Here is an 18914-nt window from a genome sequence, read left to right on the forward strand (position 1 = left end):
CTTTTCCCGCTGCTTGTGCATGGACTTCACTTCTTCTTCATGCAAGAGCTTTCTACAAATAGCATGAAAAAACCAGAGAGTTTCTTCCTCTCTTTTGCGAGCATCGCCATGACTGCAACTTTTAGGTCCAAAAGGAGGCAGAATGGCCTTAAAACCTTTAGTTTAAGAATGTCAGGTGAGTATGCCTCTGTCCGTAACCTCTCTTATCAGTGAGTACTAATGCACCTGGACTCCAGTATGCAACACTGGGCTGAACTGTAACATTGCGATCTATAGATGCCCCTTCTAAAAATTTTGACTTTTGCGACAGCTTTTACCTTGTGTCACCCCCGAAAAAATTGCTTCCTCGTTTTTCCTCTATCTGAATGGCCACAACCAACTTTCGCTTTCTTCCATGTACCATAAGGAGGAACCACCAAACTATGCACAACCTTCCTATCCGTTTCATCCACCAAACTCAATACACCATGTGTCAGCTTCATTTTATTGCTACTGCCTGGCGAATGAACAACCAACCACCTCTTTTCCTATGGGTCCATAGGGATCCTCATCACTGCCAGCAAACACTGCCTGGGACATAAAATTCTGGGCAGTTTCAGGCTGGTGATCATTGGCACCATGGTATTCTTCATCCTCAATGACAAGTCTTCCATCAGCACCAGAGGAAACAGAAGCTGTTTTCTGTATAGATGGCCCTGTACAAATCTGCCATGAGATCACTCTTTGAAGTAAAGCCTGTAGATTCTCGTGGCCAAGATCAAAGCTGCTTTCTCACTTTTCCTGTTCAGCTGTTCTAGCCCCACCCCTGAACTGGCTGAGTACACATTTAGTTCACCAAATATAAATTATCTCCTAAGCCAGAATTTTCAAGCCACCATTTGGAATGGAACGTGAACAATTAATTATATTGGGGGATTGGTCAATGTTATTATCATCACTGGTACCAATATTAAAAATAGGATTAAAAATTGAATTTTTTTTTATTACAAATGACTTCATTTTGTAAGATTTTGAGCATTTAAACTTATATAAATATTAAATGAAGTTTGGAAAAAATAAAAAAAAGTGGACATGAAATGACTTATATATGAACATTGATAAGCATTAATTTTTATATTATTATTGCAATTTATTTTTAAATTAAAGAAAGTGTTTTTATAATACAAGTTAAATTAGGTAATTTTATTGATAATAAATAAAAATAAATCACCTTATATTGTTGTTTGGTTTTCTCTCTATTTCTTTTATGGTTTTTTTTTAAATTAAATTTTTTATTTAAGAAAAAATCAGTGTATTTATTTTTGAAGGAATAATATGTTTTCAATATGATTTCTTTTTTTAAAAAAAATTAACTGTTACAGCAGTGGCAAAATGCAAAGTGCCGTCGATACTCCGTAGACTCCATGCGTTGTACACGTGTGAAAAATGGGAAAACAACAAAGCTGAGGGTACAATTGGCATTTCACTAATCTACGATCTGCCAATATGGAAATTGATCTGGCATTATCATCAACATTTAACACAGAGCACGAATGAATGGCATTTGGGCACAATTTTTCGCAGTAATCTTCTCATTTGGATCGTAGATTCTTTTCCAGTTGCATCGGAGGTAGACTCTCCCGATTTTTTTTTCTTTTTACCGAATCGGAGGGTTTAAGATCTGTCAGTTATCATCCAAAGTTGCTTGCTTGGATTTCCGGGGCATTTCTTTGTTAATTAATGTTTTTGTTTATCTTGGTCTTGGGATTTTGATATTATCGTGTTGCGAAAATGCCGGTGAAGAGTGGGAATGCGTCGATCCGGGATCGGACGCAGGAGTTTTTGGGGATAGCGCTGAGGCTAAAGAAGTCACCAACGTCGCAGAATGGGCCGAGCAGCAGTGGATCGAAGCTAGAGGAACCGCGGTCCGCGGTGGCTATGCAGTCGGAATTCAATCGGAGAGCGTCGAAGATTGGGCTCGGGATTCATCAGACCTCGCAAAAGCTATCTAAACTGGCAAAATGTGAGTGAGTGAATTTTGGGTTTTTTCCTCTATCAACAATGGTTGTTTTTAACTTTTGGGATTCTGCTTTGAACCTGTATGACTGCGATTTATGGATATACTCGTTATGGTTCTTCTTGCATACTTTTGTACATGACTTAGAGCTCCATTTGATTTATAAATTATATGCATCGTTACTGCTTGTTTTTTATTTTGCATCTGAAATTTGGTGGTGCGGTTGAAGAATACGAAGTTGTGGGGATGCCAATTGGACCATTATGTCTTGGTTCTCCCACAAATTTTAATTTCTCGATGATGATTTGAAATAACTATTCAAGTGCAAAGTTTTATGTCTTGCTTCGATGATCTTGCTTTAAGCTAACAAAAATCAAGTCAATGTAATATTGTTGTCGAGGTTTTAAAACTCAATCAAGCTGAATATAAATATACTCCCCTAGGCACACTTCTATATGAGCAATCGGACTCTATCTTGTTTTTCATATTATGCTTGAAAAACCTGTATTTCTAGTTTATGACATTGCTTTATTTTTATGGAGTGGTGTGATCAAATTGACGATTTCATCCTTTTTACCGCAGTGGCGAAGAGGACTTCAGTTTTTGACGATCCCACCTTGGAAATCCAGGAGATAACATCTGTTATTAAGCAAGATATAACTGCACTTAACTCTGCTGTAGTAGAACTCCAGCTTCTCAGCAATTCACATAATGAAACGGGGAATACATCCAGTGATACCACCAGTCATTCTACCACAGTCGTAGATGACTTGAAAAATCGATTAATGAGCACCACGAAGGAGTTCAAGGAAGTTTTGACCATGCGAACAGAGGTGAGCTGAGAAATTGCTTGCAACATTTGTATCCATGAATGTGTTTCTCTATTCCTTTTTTAGTTGGCGAACATTTACTCAAATATTGTTTGTCCCACTCTCTGAATCAAATTACATTTTGTGGGGTATTTTTGCAGAACTTGAAGGTTCATGAAAACAGAAGGCAGTTATTTTCTTCTTCTGCTTCCAAGAACCCTGCAAATCCTTTTGTTCGCCAGCGTCCTTTGGCTGCAAAGTCTGCTGCCAGTACCTCTGCTCCCCCGCTTCCTTGGGCTAGCGGGACACAATCTACAACTCAACTATTCCCAAAGTAAGTCTACAATGTGTATTTCGAGTCAGTTGGTCTCAAGGATTCTTGGTTTGCTTTTTACTTTTTTTGCTTGCACCTTTAATTGAAAAAACGGTGTGATTGACGATTATTTTATTAACAGTTTAAGTGCCGCAATAGTTTTTTGAAGGACTTGAATGTAGGTCAGGGTCAAATATTTTATGATTCCGACGAAAAAGCGTCATAACATGCCCAGATATGAACAGATTTATTTGCAGGGCTGAATTATTCTGTATTGTGATTCCTGACATTCCTGTAACAGGAATCAAGTGGATGGGGAGGCTCAGCCATTGTTGCAGCAGCAACAGAACCAACAGCAACAGCAGATGGTTCCATTACAAGACGGCTACATGCAGAGTAGAGCAGAGGCTCTTCAAAATGTAGAATCAACAATTCACGAGCTGGGCAATATCTTCAATCAGCTGGCTACTTTAGTTTCTCAGCAAGGAGAGATTGCTATCAGGTTGACATAAGGGCCATTTTCTTATCATATACTCGCAACATTCTGGCATAAATCATCAGTGGCTTCTAAGTCTAAACAACGTTATTTAGCTGTTTTCAGCTTCATAATAACTGTTTTGATTAGTTATCATTGGCATTGTAGTCTTGTTAATGAACGTTAATCATTGAATTTTATTCAGAGTAGATAAAACGTAATCACATCATATTTTGGGTCTTGGTGAGCTTAAATTCACTTTCAAACACTGTGTGCTCATATTCGTGAAATGCATTTCGAATATGAATGTAGGATAAATGATAAGAAAAGGTGATCAAATGGTTTGTTAATTTGTAGATGATTAGCACTGTTCCATCACTTTCTCTCATTTGTGAACTAGCACATTTCATTCCCCATTGGATTGGGATTACATCCATATATTTTAAGAATTGTCTCAATTTGAATTGTTCAGTTGTTTCCTCTGATTGCGTATTTAAATCTTGGGGCGGAAATGTTTGTAGGATTGATGAAAACATGGATGACACAGTGGCAAACGTGGAGGGCGCTCAAGGAGCTCTGCTCAAGTATCTCAATAGCATCTCATCAAATAGATGGCTGATGATCAAAATATTCTTTGTATTGATTTTCTTTCTGATGATATTCCTTTTCTTCGTGGCATGATGAATAATGTCAAGATGGCTGCGCCACAAAATATAGTGAGACGACTTGGTGTACTCATAATTTCATATGTTTATATCGGAAAATGCTGTTTATATTTTGGAGATGGTCTTAAGATTTTACAAAACTTTTTCATACTGTTCTCTCGTGTGTATGGCAACTGTAATTGCTCGGGGGATTCATGGATTCATGTGTATTGTCATGTAAAATGTTGGATGCTGAGAAGAAAGTTTTGTAATGGTCACTTCAAAGTACTGGTATTCAAAATTTGTTTCTTGGTTCTTATTTTCTCTATGGAATGCACTTTAAACTCCTACACTTGGATCTATTGATGTTTGTATCTAGTTTACAAGTTAAATCTTTCTCCTACAAAATGAGCTACGCACATTTAATTTAGTACGTAATTATCTTAAATTAATTAACATTCAAATTAATTATCAATGTGTTAGACTTAATTGAATTGTGGTGATGATAGTCAAAACCAGTAGGTCGTAATAGCTAAATCAGAAGACAATATAAATAGCCGAAGCCCTCGTATCGTTTTGACAGAAGCAGTACTTTTAAAAGTACATCGACTTATAAAAGTAGAAGCAGAACTCGGCTTATAAAAGCAGAATCAGAACTTAGAAAAGCAGAAGCATAACTTATCAGAACTTAACGTCTTTTGTTTGATCGTTAAAGTCTTAAATGTTACCGTTACTTTACCTAGTACTAGTATTAATTGCATCATTAATGCAATACAAAGACATTTAATGTTCCTTACTAATTTTGGTATGAAACAAGACTGATTACTCTGAAACTTTCTGCAAGACCCTTTTTAGGTGATAAAGTTGATTTTACTCAGAAGTCACGGAAGCCGTTTTTAATTATAGACATTTGACTCAAAGCTTTCTATATATAAGGGTCAATCTTTTATAGAAAACAACATTATTATCATTATCAACGCAACGATTATTCCAACGCTAGTTTGAGCTATCATCAACTACTACTTATCTTCAAGATCATACAGAAAAACAGCACACGCTTTATAGTAGATATCTGATCTTCTGAGATCATATTGTGCTGCTATTTCGTTATCTCTTCACAAGCTATACACTTTACTACATCTTGTTGAGAAGAGTCTGTAATCTGGGAAAGAGTCTTTTCCAGAACTTTGTTATATTCATTTTACAGTGTTGTAAAGCTAAGAGTTTCAGTAGGCTAAGGATAAATCCTATTGAAGTGGGTGTGTGCAAAAGTTGTACTGTAATAGCCAAAGTGTTTTAGTGATGCCTTCTGGAAACAGAAGAAAGGGAGACATAGAAGATTTCATAATCGAACTTCCAGAAACAATCACTGTCTAATGCCTATTGTTTATTGCTTTAGCCCTCATATCATTAGATCGTTTCCGCAATTATTATCGTGATCCGCTGAATATTTATTCGAACAAGATAAGCTATAATTTCTAACATGATTCTAGCACCCTTTGCAAAATCCAACAAAAGAACGAGTTTATTCACTCCTCTCTAAACTCGATATTGATCCCCAACACAATGATTATTACACTATTTTTCTTTAATATAGTAAAAAAATATTTATTCAAAAATTGTTGTTTGAAATTTTATTTTAATATAAAAAATATAAGACTACAAGTCTACAATAACGATTTTTTTTTTTAAAAAAAATTGATACTTGGTACCAAAATTTGTATTGAACATGTATAAAAACAATTATGGTATAATAAAATAATCCAAGTAAAATTTGACTGTAATGGATAACAAGCAAAGTAGGACACATGTGAAATACAAATATTCTATACAAAATTATCTAAATTAATATGTACTCTGCTCGCTTTTGGCTTAAGTATATTTGCATTTGGGATAATCGATAGAAGCACGTTAAAGAAAAATACTTTCTTAATTTTTTTTCCTAAAAAGTAGAAGTAATTTAATATAATTTTTTTAATACTTTCACAAGAAATTGAAATTTGACGTATGTGAGATTTTATTTATATTTATAATTAAAAAATTTAATAAGAAATATCAGTATCCATTTTAATCAATACTATTTATATTTTATAAAATTATAATTGTTTTTATACATGTTCAATACAAATATAGATTTTAGTTATCAATTAAAACTATATTTATTATCGTAGTTGTTAAGACTTTTTGGACTATTGTGTTTTTTCTATTTTTAATGAAAATTGGATAAGTACATTACGAGCTTGTTAAGTGGATGATTAAGTGTGAAATGAAGAATATCTCACATAAGAAAATAATTTTAGTATGAGTGAACAAATATTGAGTTACACTTTGTAAAATTGTAAGAATGATTGATCAAAAGACATTCTCTCGCGCGCGCATACACATCAGATAGTGCAAATCAAATGCCCAATTTGCGCCGGAAAAGGTTTGACTTGTATGCAAGCACGACTTGAGTGCGTCGAATGTCGAATCGATCAAGACAAAATTGCCCACCTTATTTTTGCTATTTTCATGAATTTTTATTTTTAAATTCACTCCCACTTGCCTGACTATTGATGTGCCAACTTTGGTTTGCCAATGTGGTACCTTCGTGCCAGGTCGTCTAACTTGGTTCTTAAAGCACATGCTGATGGAGACTAATCTATTTTAAGGTCTCTATACTTCATATAGTTCTCGATTTGCTTTACTGATTTTGTTCATGTTCGACTTTTTGTATCTGTTAAAACTGTACACTACTTTATTCATCTTTCGAGAACTACGATGTTGGCTTACAATCTTAAAACAGATAATGTATACTCGTTTCATGATTTGTTTCTAGATATGGCTTCTGAAACGTACGTTCAAATGAAAACTGGTCATGTTTTCCCCCATGTCACTGTTCTTGTTACGCATCGAGTCGTTTTTCCCATTACCCCATGTGCTGCTCCAATTGTTGTGCCAGCCAGTCACGGAGAAAAACTAGCGAAATTCATTTATATGAAATCTGTCAGTGCTATGAGGGTGTGGAATAATTCTGATTTCCTACACCAAAATTATGTATTGAATGTATTGGCCGATATTTTGCGAAAAGAGAACGACTAAAGAGCTATGAGAATTCTTTGACAGAAAGTAAAAACTGAAGATGTTGGGGCCAAGAAGTTTCTTGTAGGCCGCTTTCTGGATTTTAAAATTGTGGATTCTAAAATATTTGTATTTTCATGATCTATAATTTTCATGTTGAATATATTTTCAAATTCCAACGGATCAATATCAGATTTTGAAAAACTAAAATGATGATTATTATGTTTTGATCATCCACAAATAATACATATGGGTCCGGTGAAAAATATTTATTTATTGCGTTTATCAATATGATTAAAAAAAAACTTAGTCGTATGTATTAGTTGATAATTATTTATTATAATATAAATTTATATTAATATAATATTTTATAAAAAAATTAATCATAAAATAAATTAAAAATCTTGAAAAAAAAATACATGTCTAATTTAATTTATTAATGACAATTTGACTTAAAAGTAATTTAGGTAAATGTAAAACTGACTTTTTAATTTGATCATGTATCAATTCATAAATAATTCATGTATCAATTAAAATATTAATAATAATACATGTGTCAATTTGATAATATATCAATAGTTGGTGTACCTAAATGAATTTGACTAATCTAATATCTATACTATTATATTAATTTTGAGGCTACATATAATAACTAAGTGTCATAGTTTGTTTTAATAATAATATATATTAATAAATTGCTAAAATTTTGATGTAAATTATCGCAGTTCAGTGGATAGAATCTTTAATATATATAAGCATTTTTTCTTTTTTATATTTATGTTTTATTCATATATCAAAATCACGTTGCGTGAGTGCGCTAGTTTAATAATAAGGCAACGCTGGAGGTAGGATATGGAACATGGGTCAAAATGAAAACAGCCAAATCTATTTTACACCCACAACTATATAATGGGCAATGTTCCTCCATTGACGCTCATACTGAGCTATATATTTCCGTTTCTACAGTCTCTGTAATCTGCAAAACCCTAACATTTCGGCCGTTTTCTTGAAAATGGTAGGAGGTGGGTACAGGAAGAGGGCCGATAGACCACTCAATCCAAGTATCTCCAATGGTTTTGCGGCGCTTGCGGGTCTTACAGGGAAGAAGAAGCTAAGTCTGACAAAGAAAAGGGTTCATCCCAGGCCACCAAGGAGGGGAAGCCGCCGGTGTATCCGGCCCCGGCCCTTTGACAGTGAAATCTGTTAGAGTAGATACCCTGTAAGTCAATTGTTGGCTAGGGAATTTATTGACTCAGTTGTAAAAAACAATCTTTATTTTAATATAATTTAATGTTTCATGGTTTGTTATTTCTTTATCTGTATACTCATGTGAACAACATAGATAAAGACCTTGATTATACTTTAATACAACTGAATCGTAATTCGATGTTGAAACTCATTTGTAAATACTGTATTATCTAAATTCGTTCCTAGTCGATTTAGCCGCCTAAAACATGGATAAAGGTCGCTTGAGCTCGAGACTAGCATCTGTGATGTTGTGCACTGCGTTTCTTGGTAAGAACATGGAGATGTCCAAACATGCAGATGGGTAATCATATGATGATTATACCGAACAACCCTCCCTCGGACTTTCCAAGTGGTTATCATTCATCGAGAGGATAAGTCCGTGGTTATGATTGTACATCATTAGTCCTTATGACCCGGGACAACACTGAGGCTCTATATGCTAGGGCTGTGCTTTGACTCGTTTACCGGCTCCAGGAGAGTCATCTGGTGGCGAGGTTGGGTACAGTCGCGACAAATATAGGAGCCAGTGCATTGTAGTCGGGGATTCACCGCTCACCTACGGGTATGGATATCCTATGTGATCTAATGTAATAATAGTGCATGGAATCTCTGGCCAGAGTATGAAATGTACGTTAGAGAAGGAGTTCTCCAACAGTACATGCGGTGCCACTATTTATAGTTATCACATAGTTATCGAATTAATATGCAACTCTCGATGAACAAATGGTTACAGATTCGATCGGGATATATGAGATGAAGGGACCGTACTGTACGTTAATCATAATCGACTGGTTCTTGCAGGCACTATCAGTGATACCTAGGGGATCATGGGACGATGCTACTAGACGCTCTTACCATGATCCGATGGGTTCAATCAGAAATGAGTTCTGACATTCTTGATCAAGGTGTTGATGAAAAGAATGGGGCTAACTAGGGTAAGCCCGAATAAAGGATTATGTCCTGAATCACAAATAGTTGTGAACCCACGGCTAGTTGTATACCTGAACCATTGAGGGTCACACAAGCACTGGATCGTTTGTTCCCGTTGAGAGAATAAATTCAAGAAGTTGAATTTATATTATATAGTAAATTCAAGGAGTTGAATTTATGATAATTGAATTTTGAGAGAATAAATTCAAGAAGTTGAATTTATATTATATAGTAAATTTAAGGAGTTGAATTTATGATAATTAAATTTTGAGATAATAAATTCAAGGAGTTGAATTTATAAAATTTGAGAATTTAATTTATTAAACTCAAAAGTTGAGTTTATTAAATATTAAATTTTGGAGGTGATACAATTCAATGAGTTGAATTTATAATAATAAATTCAAATGTTGAATTTACAATGGATTTAATTTATTAAACTCAAGAGTTGAGTTTATTAAATATTAAATTAAATATGATGGGAGATATGTTTAATGGGTTTGTAGGAGTACAAGTCCAACACATTAAATGATTAAAGTTCTTAATGGACTTTAATACAATTAATTAAACTAGTTTGACTAGTCCATTTAATTAACAAAGCCCATTAAATTTAATTAAGAAACCTAAATACATAATTATGGAATTTAGGTCAAGGCTCTTGTTTTTTTTAAAGATAATAATAAAAAAAAAGAAAAAAAAAGAAAAAGATAGCCTCCACCAATTCTATATAGTGATTTTCGAGAATCACAAATCCAATCCCTTCAAATATATAGTTTACTTAATTAATTAGATTAATTAAGTAAATGATCATAAAAGAAATATTAAGATTTCTTTATTCTCAATTGCACAGCAATCATTCGAAACCTTCTTGAAATTCTGCAAGAAAACTTTCGGCTCTTCCAACTTTTGTGCTCTCAAAAGTCTTGAATCAAAAATTGTGTTCTCTCTCTACGAAAAGATCTTCTACAATTTTCTAGTGCAATTTGGAAGATGATCAAACAATCTAGTCGTGGACTTGATAGGAGGATTAAATAAAGCAGATCTGAAGAACGTTCGTAGGGATTCACGAAGAGCTATCTCCGCTAACCCCGTAATAGTTGGAGCCACGTGATTCATTCACCAGAGGTATAACGATTCTAACACCCTATGGATGTTTATGTTAAAATCATACGAGCGCCCAAAACAAAGTATGTTTTGATTGTCAAAATAAATAAAATTTTTAAACTCCCGCTGCGTTTGGGCACGTAGAAAACCGAGATCCAACAGTGGTATCAGAGCCAGGTTTTCTGAATCGTATGATTTAAATCATATTGAATAATTTGTTTCTAACAACACAAGAAAATTTTCAGAAAAATTCATGCACCATAAAATTATTTTTTCGAAAAAACCAAAAAAAAATATTTTTTTTCGTGATCTGCCCGGAACTGTTCCGGGCAGACCGCGCGCAGAGCTGCGCGCAGCGTGCGCGCGTGGAGCGGCGCAGCGTGCGGAACGTCCGCACGCTGTGCGCCGCCCTGCGCGGCGCACAACGCGGCGCAGCGTGCGGAGCGGCCGCACGCTGCGCGCGGCGCCGCGCTGCACCCTGCGCGCACAGGAAGCTGCCACTGTCCCGAAACGTTCGGGCAACGGGCGGGCAGTGGGGACGACTGCCCGGGACCGTCTTGGGAAGCGTGCTGATTGGTGGGCTTGAATTGTTTGGGCCCATGGTGCAATTTTCGGATTTTTCAAAATTTGGGGTAAAATTGATATTTTTGAAATTGATTCAATTTTTATTTTTGAAAATTTAATTTTTGAAAATTAATAATTTTCTTGTAAAATAAATAATTAGAATATGATTTTAATTATTTATGGTAAAAATGAGTTTTTACAAGAAATCAATTATTATTGATTTAATTGGAAATTAAATAAATGAGTTTATTTAATTTATTAATTCTTTAATAATTGTGGTGGTTAGTGATAAAATTATTAGATATATGATTTATCAATTAATTAAATTGTTTAATTAAATTGATGTTAATATTTGATATTAAATGCATGAAGGATGATCGAGAGCCTTGACCAATGTGTTAGGTGTATGTTAGGATATTTTACTATTTTATTCGTTTTTAATATTTGATATTATTAAAGTGGGCCTGGTTTATGGCCCGTTCCCACCCCATGAGATGTATCTCTTATGTGCCATGGCTATTTAAATGTAATTATTAGAAATAGTGGGAGATCAAGACTGGAAGATGGTGGGCCCGATGAACGAGATGAAGACATGTAAAATATTGGAAGCTCTTGTAATAGTTACATTTGCATCCCTGCATTCACCTAGGTTTTGGACCTGGATCCATGTATGGCTCACATGGATCTAATAGTGTTGGCGATCGATCATCCTTATTTATTGTTGAATGTCATATTATGATATATGTGATATATAGTAATATGCATGTATGTATATTATTAGATAATATTGTTGCATGGATCCGGCAAACATACAAACTCGTGGCACGCGATTTGAAATTAAAATGATGAGACAATTTTAAAATTAAAATCTCTCATTTTGAATATGATTCAAAATTCATATCAAACCGTAAAAGTAAAAATTAAAAGAGTTTAATTTTTCCTTGCCTTCCATCAACCGTGGTTGCATGTTGATCGCTACCCGCGGACAGTGTCTGACTCATATTATTGGGGAGGACCTGGACGCCGGAAAGCTGTGACTTCCACCGGACATATGATGTGAATTGAGTGGAACTCCCATGACTTCGACTCATATTATTGGGGGAACTCATGGCGACCGTCTACTACAATTCAATATTGATGGGTCGGTTTGACAGGCGAAAATAAACGGCGTCATATTATTGGGTCCTTATTAAACGTGAGGCAAAACACGCGGAGGTTGCATAGGGATGCAATTGGATTATACCTTTTAGAAATTATAATTGACTGATATTATTTGGGATTATAATTGGCTAATTGGACTCTACGTGCCCACTAAGGAAATACGATTTCCCTTTTTCATCAGAGGGTGGTAAAAATGTCAAAATAGTGGGAGGGAGATTTATAAAATAAAAGCCATATTTTATATCTTAAAATTATTTTAAAATAATCAGCAACCATTATTCTGTTTTCATATCAGTATATTTTCGATTTCGTCACGTAATTCATTTTTTTTATTAACAAGCTTAACCGAATCTAATTTTCAAGACTGGTTGGAAAAATTGTTCTAAATTCGGAGAAAATGACATACACACTAATGTCAGTCCTGCTGAACTGACAAAGCATGCAAGATGGTAGGACCATAGTATGCAAGCTAAAGTGTAATATGCTCGCTTTTATGTCAAATGAACTGCAGGGAAAGTTTGAGGGAATGTTGAATGTTGCTGACATTCGAATAAACATGCAAGAGTTGTATGGTACATGAAACTCGTACAGTGATGAACACCATTTTAAAAGCTCATGACTACATGCATGCAAGATGGGGCTCTGGCCCATGAGCGTGGTGTACATATGATTGGGCTTATTGAAAATGTGGTGGGCCTGGAATATGTGATTCCTAACGAGTTAATTGATAACATCAATTTGTTGTCTTTCTCTTCCTCATTTGACGGGGTTATGGTGAACTTCAAGTTTAATAAGATATTTGATAGCCTTGAAGAGCTAGTCAATATGCTTATAACTTATGAGATCACTATAAAATAAGAAAAATTGTTGTTTTTATAATGGGCCTTTCGTCAGACGAAAAATGACCCACAAGGTAAGGGAAAGAAATGTTCTGCCCCTCACAAGAAAAACAATCCCAATAAGAGGCAAACTCTGAAAGACACTTAAAAGGCCTACAAAGCCCGATAAGTTAGAACATATTTATTTCACTGCAAGAAGTTCGGACATAAGAAATTATATGTGCCAGAAATGTTCTGGAAATGATAAGTGAATGTCCAAGTAAACATGATTTCAACAACAAACAAAGAAAGTTAGATGTCCCAAAGAAGGATGCACAAACTAGTGGGAGAAGACATGTTTGACTTGTCAAACATAAATTCTCTACTTACTTGTGAGTTCTGTCTAAAAGAAAAAATGACCAAGACTCCATTCGATGGAAACGTGGAACGTGCGCATGGTCTACTGGATTTGATCCACACAGACATTTGTGGTCCGCTAAGTGTTAGCACAGAATATGGGCAATCCTACTTCATTACCTTTACTGATGACCATTCGAGGTATCGGTACGTTTATTTGATGAAATACAAATCTGAAGCATTTGAAAAGTTCAAAGAATTCAGATCTGAAGTAGAAAATCAGCTTGAAAAAAATATTAAGACACTTCGATCTGATCGAGGTGGAGAATACTTAAGTGCTGAATTTTTGGGTTATCTAAAAGAGAATGAGATTCTCTCACAGTGGACTCCACCAGCAACACCACAATTGAATGGTGTTTCTGAACGTCGTAAGCGAACCTTGTTGGACATGGTTCGATCCATGTTGGGATTCACTGAATTGCCTACATCGTTTTGGGGCTTTGCGCTTGAAACTACGACAATGTTATTGAATAATGTCTACGCTAAAGAAGTTGATAAAACACCATATGAGATATGGATGGGAAAAACTCCCAAATATTCTTACATGACAATATGGGGTTGTCCTGCTTACGTGAAGCGGACAGTAGGAGACAAATTGGATAGTAGATCCACTTTGTGCTACTTTGTAGGATATCCAAAGAATTTTGTTGGATATTATTTCTATCATCCCAATGAAGCAAAAGTGTTTGTTTCAAGAAATGTCACCTTTTTGGAAAGGGAGTTTCTATTAGATAGAAAAGGCAAGATGATTGAACTTGAAGAAATTCAAGATACTCCCTCAACTTTAGAAGTTGAACCTAATCCCCTAGAACCAGTAGTTGAAGTACAAGCTCCTAGAAGGTCTGATAGAATTATTAGAGACCACCTGCAAGATATACACTTCTTCATGAACAAGACCATGATGAGTCTTGTGTTGGATGTGATCCAAAGAACTTTAAGGAAGCAATATCTGATACTGATTCCACCAAATGGCTTGAAGCCATGCAGTCTGAAATGGACTCTATGTATTCGAACCAAGTCTGGACATTAGTGGATCCACCTGAGGGAATCGTTCCCATAGGATGCAAATGGATCTACAAAAGAAAGCTTGGGGCGGATGGGAAGGTATTGACCTTCAAAGCAAGACTAGTTGCAAAAGGTTATACTCAAAGGCAAGGAATTGACTATGAGGAAACTTTTTCACCAGTTGCTATGTTTAAGTCCATTAAAATATTACTAGCCATAGCAGCATGGTATGACTATGAGATATGGCATATGATGATTATACTGAACAACCCTCCCTCGGACTTTCCAAGTGGTTATCATTCATCGAGAGGATAAGTCCGTGATTATGATTGTACATCATTAGTCCTTATGACCCGGGACAACACTGAGGCTCTATATGCTAGGGCTGTGCTTTGACTCGTTTACCGGCTCCAGGAGAGTCATCTGGTGGCGAGGTTGGGTACAATCGCGACACATATAGGAGCCAGTGCATTGTAGTCGGGGATTCACCGCTCACCTACGGGTGTGGATATCCCATGTGATCTAATGTAATAATAATGCATGGAATCTATGGCAAGAGTATGAAATGTACGTTAGAGAAGGAGTTCTCCAACAGTACATGCGGTGCCACTATTTATAGTTATCACATAGTTATCGAATTAATATGCAACCCTCGATGAACAAATGGTTACAGATTCGATCGGGATATATGAGATGAAGGGACCGTACTGTACGTTAATCATAATCGACTGGTTCTTGCAGGCACTATCAGTGATACCTAGGGGATCATGGGACGATGCTACTAGACGCTCTTACCATGATCCGATGGATGCAATCAGAAATGAGTTCTGACATTCTTGATCAAGGTGTTGATGAAAAAAATGAGGCTAACTAGGGTAAGCCCGAATAAAGGATTATGTCCTGAATCACAAATAGTTGTGAACTCACGGCTAGTTGTATCCCTGAACCATTGAGGGTCACACACGCACTGGATCGTTTGTTCCCGTTGAGAGAATAAATTCAAGAAGTTGAATTTATATTATATTATAAATTTAAGGAGTTGAATTTATGATAATTAAATTTTGAGATAATAAATTCAAGGAGTTGAATTTATAAAATTTGAGAATTTAATTTATTAAACTCAAAAGTTGAGTTTATTAAATATTAAATTTTGGAGGTGATACAATTCAATGAGTTGAATTTATAATAATAAATTCAAATGTTGAATTTACAATGGATTTAATTTATTAAACTCAAGAGTTGAGTTTATTAAATATTAAATTAAATATGATGGGAGATATGTTTAATGGGTTTGTAGGAGTACAAGTCCAACATATTAAATGATTAAAGTTCTTAATGGACTTTAATACAATTAATTAAACTAGTTTGACTAGTCCATTTAATTAACAAAGCCCATTAAATTTAATTAAGAAACCTAAATCCATAATTATGGAATTTAGGTCAAGGCTCTTGTTTTTTTTTTAAAGATAATAATAAAAAAAAGAAAAAAAAAAAGAAAAAGATAGCCTCCACCAATTCTATATAGTGATTTTCGAGAATCACAAATCCAATCCCTTCAAATATATAGTTTATTTAATTAATTAGATTAATTAAGTAAATGATCATAAAAAAAATATTAAGATTTCTTTATTCTCAATTGCAAAGCAATCATTCGAAATCTTCTTGAAATTCTGCAAGAAAACTTTCGGCTCTTCCAACTTTTGTGCTCTCAAAAGTCTTGAACAAAAATTGTGTTCTCTCTACGAAAAGATCTTCTACAATTTTCTAGTGCAATTTGGAAGAGGATCAAACGATCTGTTTATGTTAAAATCATACGAGCGCCCAAAACAAATATGTTTTGATTGTCAAAATAAATAAAATTTTTAAACTTCCGCTACGTTTGGGCACGTAGAAAACCGAGATCCAACAAAATCTTGGGCTGACGTAGGTGACGAGGACGATGACGATTATTATGCCACCACTTCTCCGCCATTGGTAATATGGGGCAAACCAGAAGAGTCCGAGACGTCTGATCCTGTGGAGGTATAAATAACGTAGATAATGTATGGAAGCGGTTCGTAAAATTCTTTAAACTTATGTTGCTAGATGATATGCTAATGCCATGCATTTTCTTACTGGATCGTCTAGCCTTTAAAGGAGGAGGAGATTTTAGAAAATGGAATTCCTTGTAAAAATCATTCCATGCATGAACACTGCAGTTACATGGATTATTTTGTTATGCTGCTACCTGGGATATCGTGGTGCTAATTTCCGAAGGGTCCGTAAACTTGTTACTGGTTTGTATATAGAGATGATAAGCCCTCATTCTCCTACTTAATCTCCTATGTTGTTGGCATGTGGTTCACATACAATATCACCGTTGTGCAAGAAATGTGCTCTTAAGAGTTTTCGCTATTTGTAAAATGATTTAACCAAGTGTTTATGTTGGTATGATGAATTGTATCTGCAACCTTTCTTGGTTGTCCTTACAAATTGCAGGAAAGTGAAAGTGAAGATGAACTTCTTGACGAGGGAGAAGGAAAAAGGATCTAGCTGAATTCGAAGAGATTTTGGCTAATTTTGGAGTTATCCTTAAGGAGAAGGATGAAGAGGAGCCATCTGGTCAGAAAATTGTCTTTTATGATAATTTTTCCAGCAAAAATTGATTGTTTGTTTCTAGTAATGTAAATATACAGATCCCAACTGTGGTATTATCCTTTTCTTCAATCTGGTTCTACTTTCTCTATTTGCTTACCTATTGCTCTTATTGTATTCACCCGAAGACGCCGTCAAAGAAATTAAAGATAAAGGGATGAATGGAGATTTCAAAAACAAGGATCCTCCCTCAGCAGAATCTAAAAGTGCGAAAAAGAAGAAAGGGAAGGATAAAGCTCGAAAAGAAGTGATGGAATCCCTACTTCTCAAGAGTTCATATTCCCCTGACGGAGCAGAGGAAACCCCCGAAACCAAACCAGTGAAGGAGGACACATCTGCGGCTGCTGCTGCGAAACTGAAAGTACAGCTAATGAAACCATTATCTACTGAGAAAAAGAAGAAGTCCAAGAAAGAGATTGATGCAGCTGCTAAATATTGTAGATTGGTGGCTGCATTTACCAGCAGATGAAGAGGCTCATCTGCTCGTGCTGTGAGAATATGGGTAAAGAGTGAATCATTATTATATAGGAAAAAGAAGTCCGGTGAAGAGATTGAAGCAGCTGCTAGAGCTGCTTGTGTGGAGGAGGCTGCTGCAAGGAGTGCAAAACTTGCTGCTGCAAAGAAGAAAGAAAAGAACCATTTCAATCAGCAGCCGACACTATGAAGAGACGATTGCAGATCGACCTACTTATAGATATAGATTGATATTTTAAAATGTAGTTAGTAACTGGATCTCCCTCCTCTAGTTTTATGATCAGATGAACTTGTTATGATATCTACCAAATCCACGTGCATGCCATAGATAACCAAAACTTGATCTCATGTTTATGTGAATTTTCCGTTTCTTTTTTCATACAAAAGAATGGATGAAACAATCGTTTCCCGGACTTGCCACCCAAAGGAAATTTGGAACTGTAAGAATCAAGATAGATTGGTGAGAAATCATGGGAGCAGATTTTCTGATGAAAGGGAGGACAAAAGAGCAAATTTGTAGTGAAATGAACCCACCCTGCCTTTTCATCTATGCTGAAAACTTCAAACTTCGAGGAAAGATGAGAATGGTCAATTTTGAGGGATTTGGATTTGATCAACATCAATATGATATCAGAAGTTTTTTACGTCACTTCATTGTTCGGATGGTAGACCTCACACATCCTCTTGCAACCAAATTTTTTTTTTATTTTTTCTTACAATTTGGCGTTGAAACTAAAGCTTAGATTTCAACAAAGCCAGTAGTTTAATAAGAGAGCAAAAATTCTTAAATTTTTTGTTCTTTCAAATTTTATTTTTTTATTTTTGTGTTGTGTAATTTTTGTTTATGTTTAAAACAATGGTTTTTTTAATGAAATGATTAAGAGTTCTAAAAAAATTACTTATAACCCAAATCCATCTTAACTTTGTACATAATGCCATAAGAATTGAATGTAAACTGTCAAAAATAAAGCAAAAAATTTCAATTGATGCCATAGTTACTCAGATAAACTAAACAAAATATTTTTTTTATGTGTGACTCAAATAAGAGATTCGACCGACAAAATTAATCCGTGAGACCTTCTCATGAGAATTTTTGTGAATTCTGAAAAAGAAATAAAAATTAAGGTAGAGTTCTCTTTCAACTTATTTGATTGTGGATGAAGTTGGTTTGGTAAATAATAATTATTCTAGCCGAGTAAATCAGGTAACTTTTCGATGGATTCAGAACAAAATATTAAAACAAAATAACAAGTTTTTTACATTGA

At 35.1% G+C, this 18914-nt stretch overlaps 1 protein-coding gene across 1 annotated transcript; it reads left to right on the forward strand.

Annotated features, from left to right (window-relative positions):
* Nucleotides 1-1516: 1516 nt before the first annotated feature.
* LOC142527687 (syntaxin-32-like) lies at nt 1517-4587 on the forward strand. The gene is made up of 5 exons (XM_075632577.1): nt 1517-2002; nt 2579-2829; nt 2967-3139; nt 3420-3620; nt 4115-4587. Exons 1-5 carry the CDS (start codon nt 1771-1773, stop codon nt 4272-4274), a joined length of 1017 nt encoding a protein of 338 aa, XP_075488692.1. The 5' UTR covers nt 1517-1770; the 3' UTR covers nt 4275-4587.
* Nucleotides 4588-18914: the final 14327 nt, after the last annotated feature.

The sequence above is a fragment of the Primulina tabacum genome, chromosome 15 (assembly GCF_025594145.1).
Source record: "Primulina tabacum isolate GXHZ01 chromosome 15, ASM2559414v2, whole genome shotgun sequence".
Taxonomy (NCBI): domain Eukaryota; kingdom Viridiplantae; phylum Streptophyta; class Magnoliopsida; order Lamiales; family Gesneriaceae; genus Primulina; species Primulina tabacum.

Excerpts from the sequence above, each read along its gene's own strand:
- LOC142527687 (XM_075632577.1), top strand. The coding sequence starts at position 1,771 with ATGCCGGTGAAGAGTGGGAATGCGTCGATCCGGGATCGGACGCAGGAG. Across the intron at positions 3,140-3,419 it reads ACAACTCAACTATTCCCAAA|GAATCAAGTGGATGGGGAGG; the intron begins GTAAGTCTACAA and ends TTCCTGTAACAG. Across the intron at positions 3,621-4,114 it reads CAAGGAGAGATTGCTATCAG|GATTGATGAAAACATGGATG; the intron begins GTTGACATAAGG and ends AAATGTTTGTAG.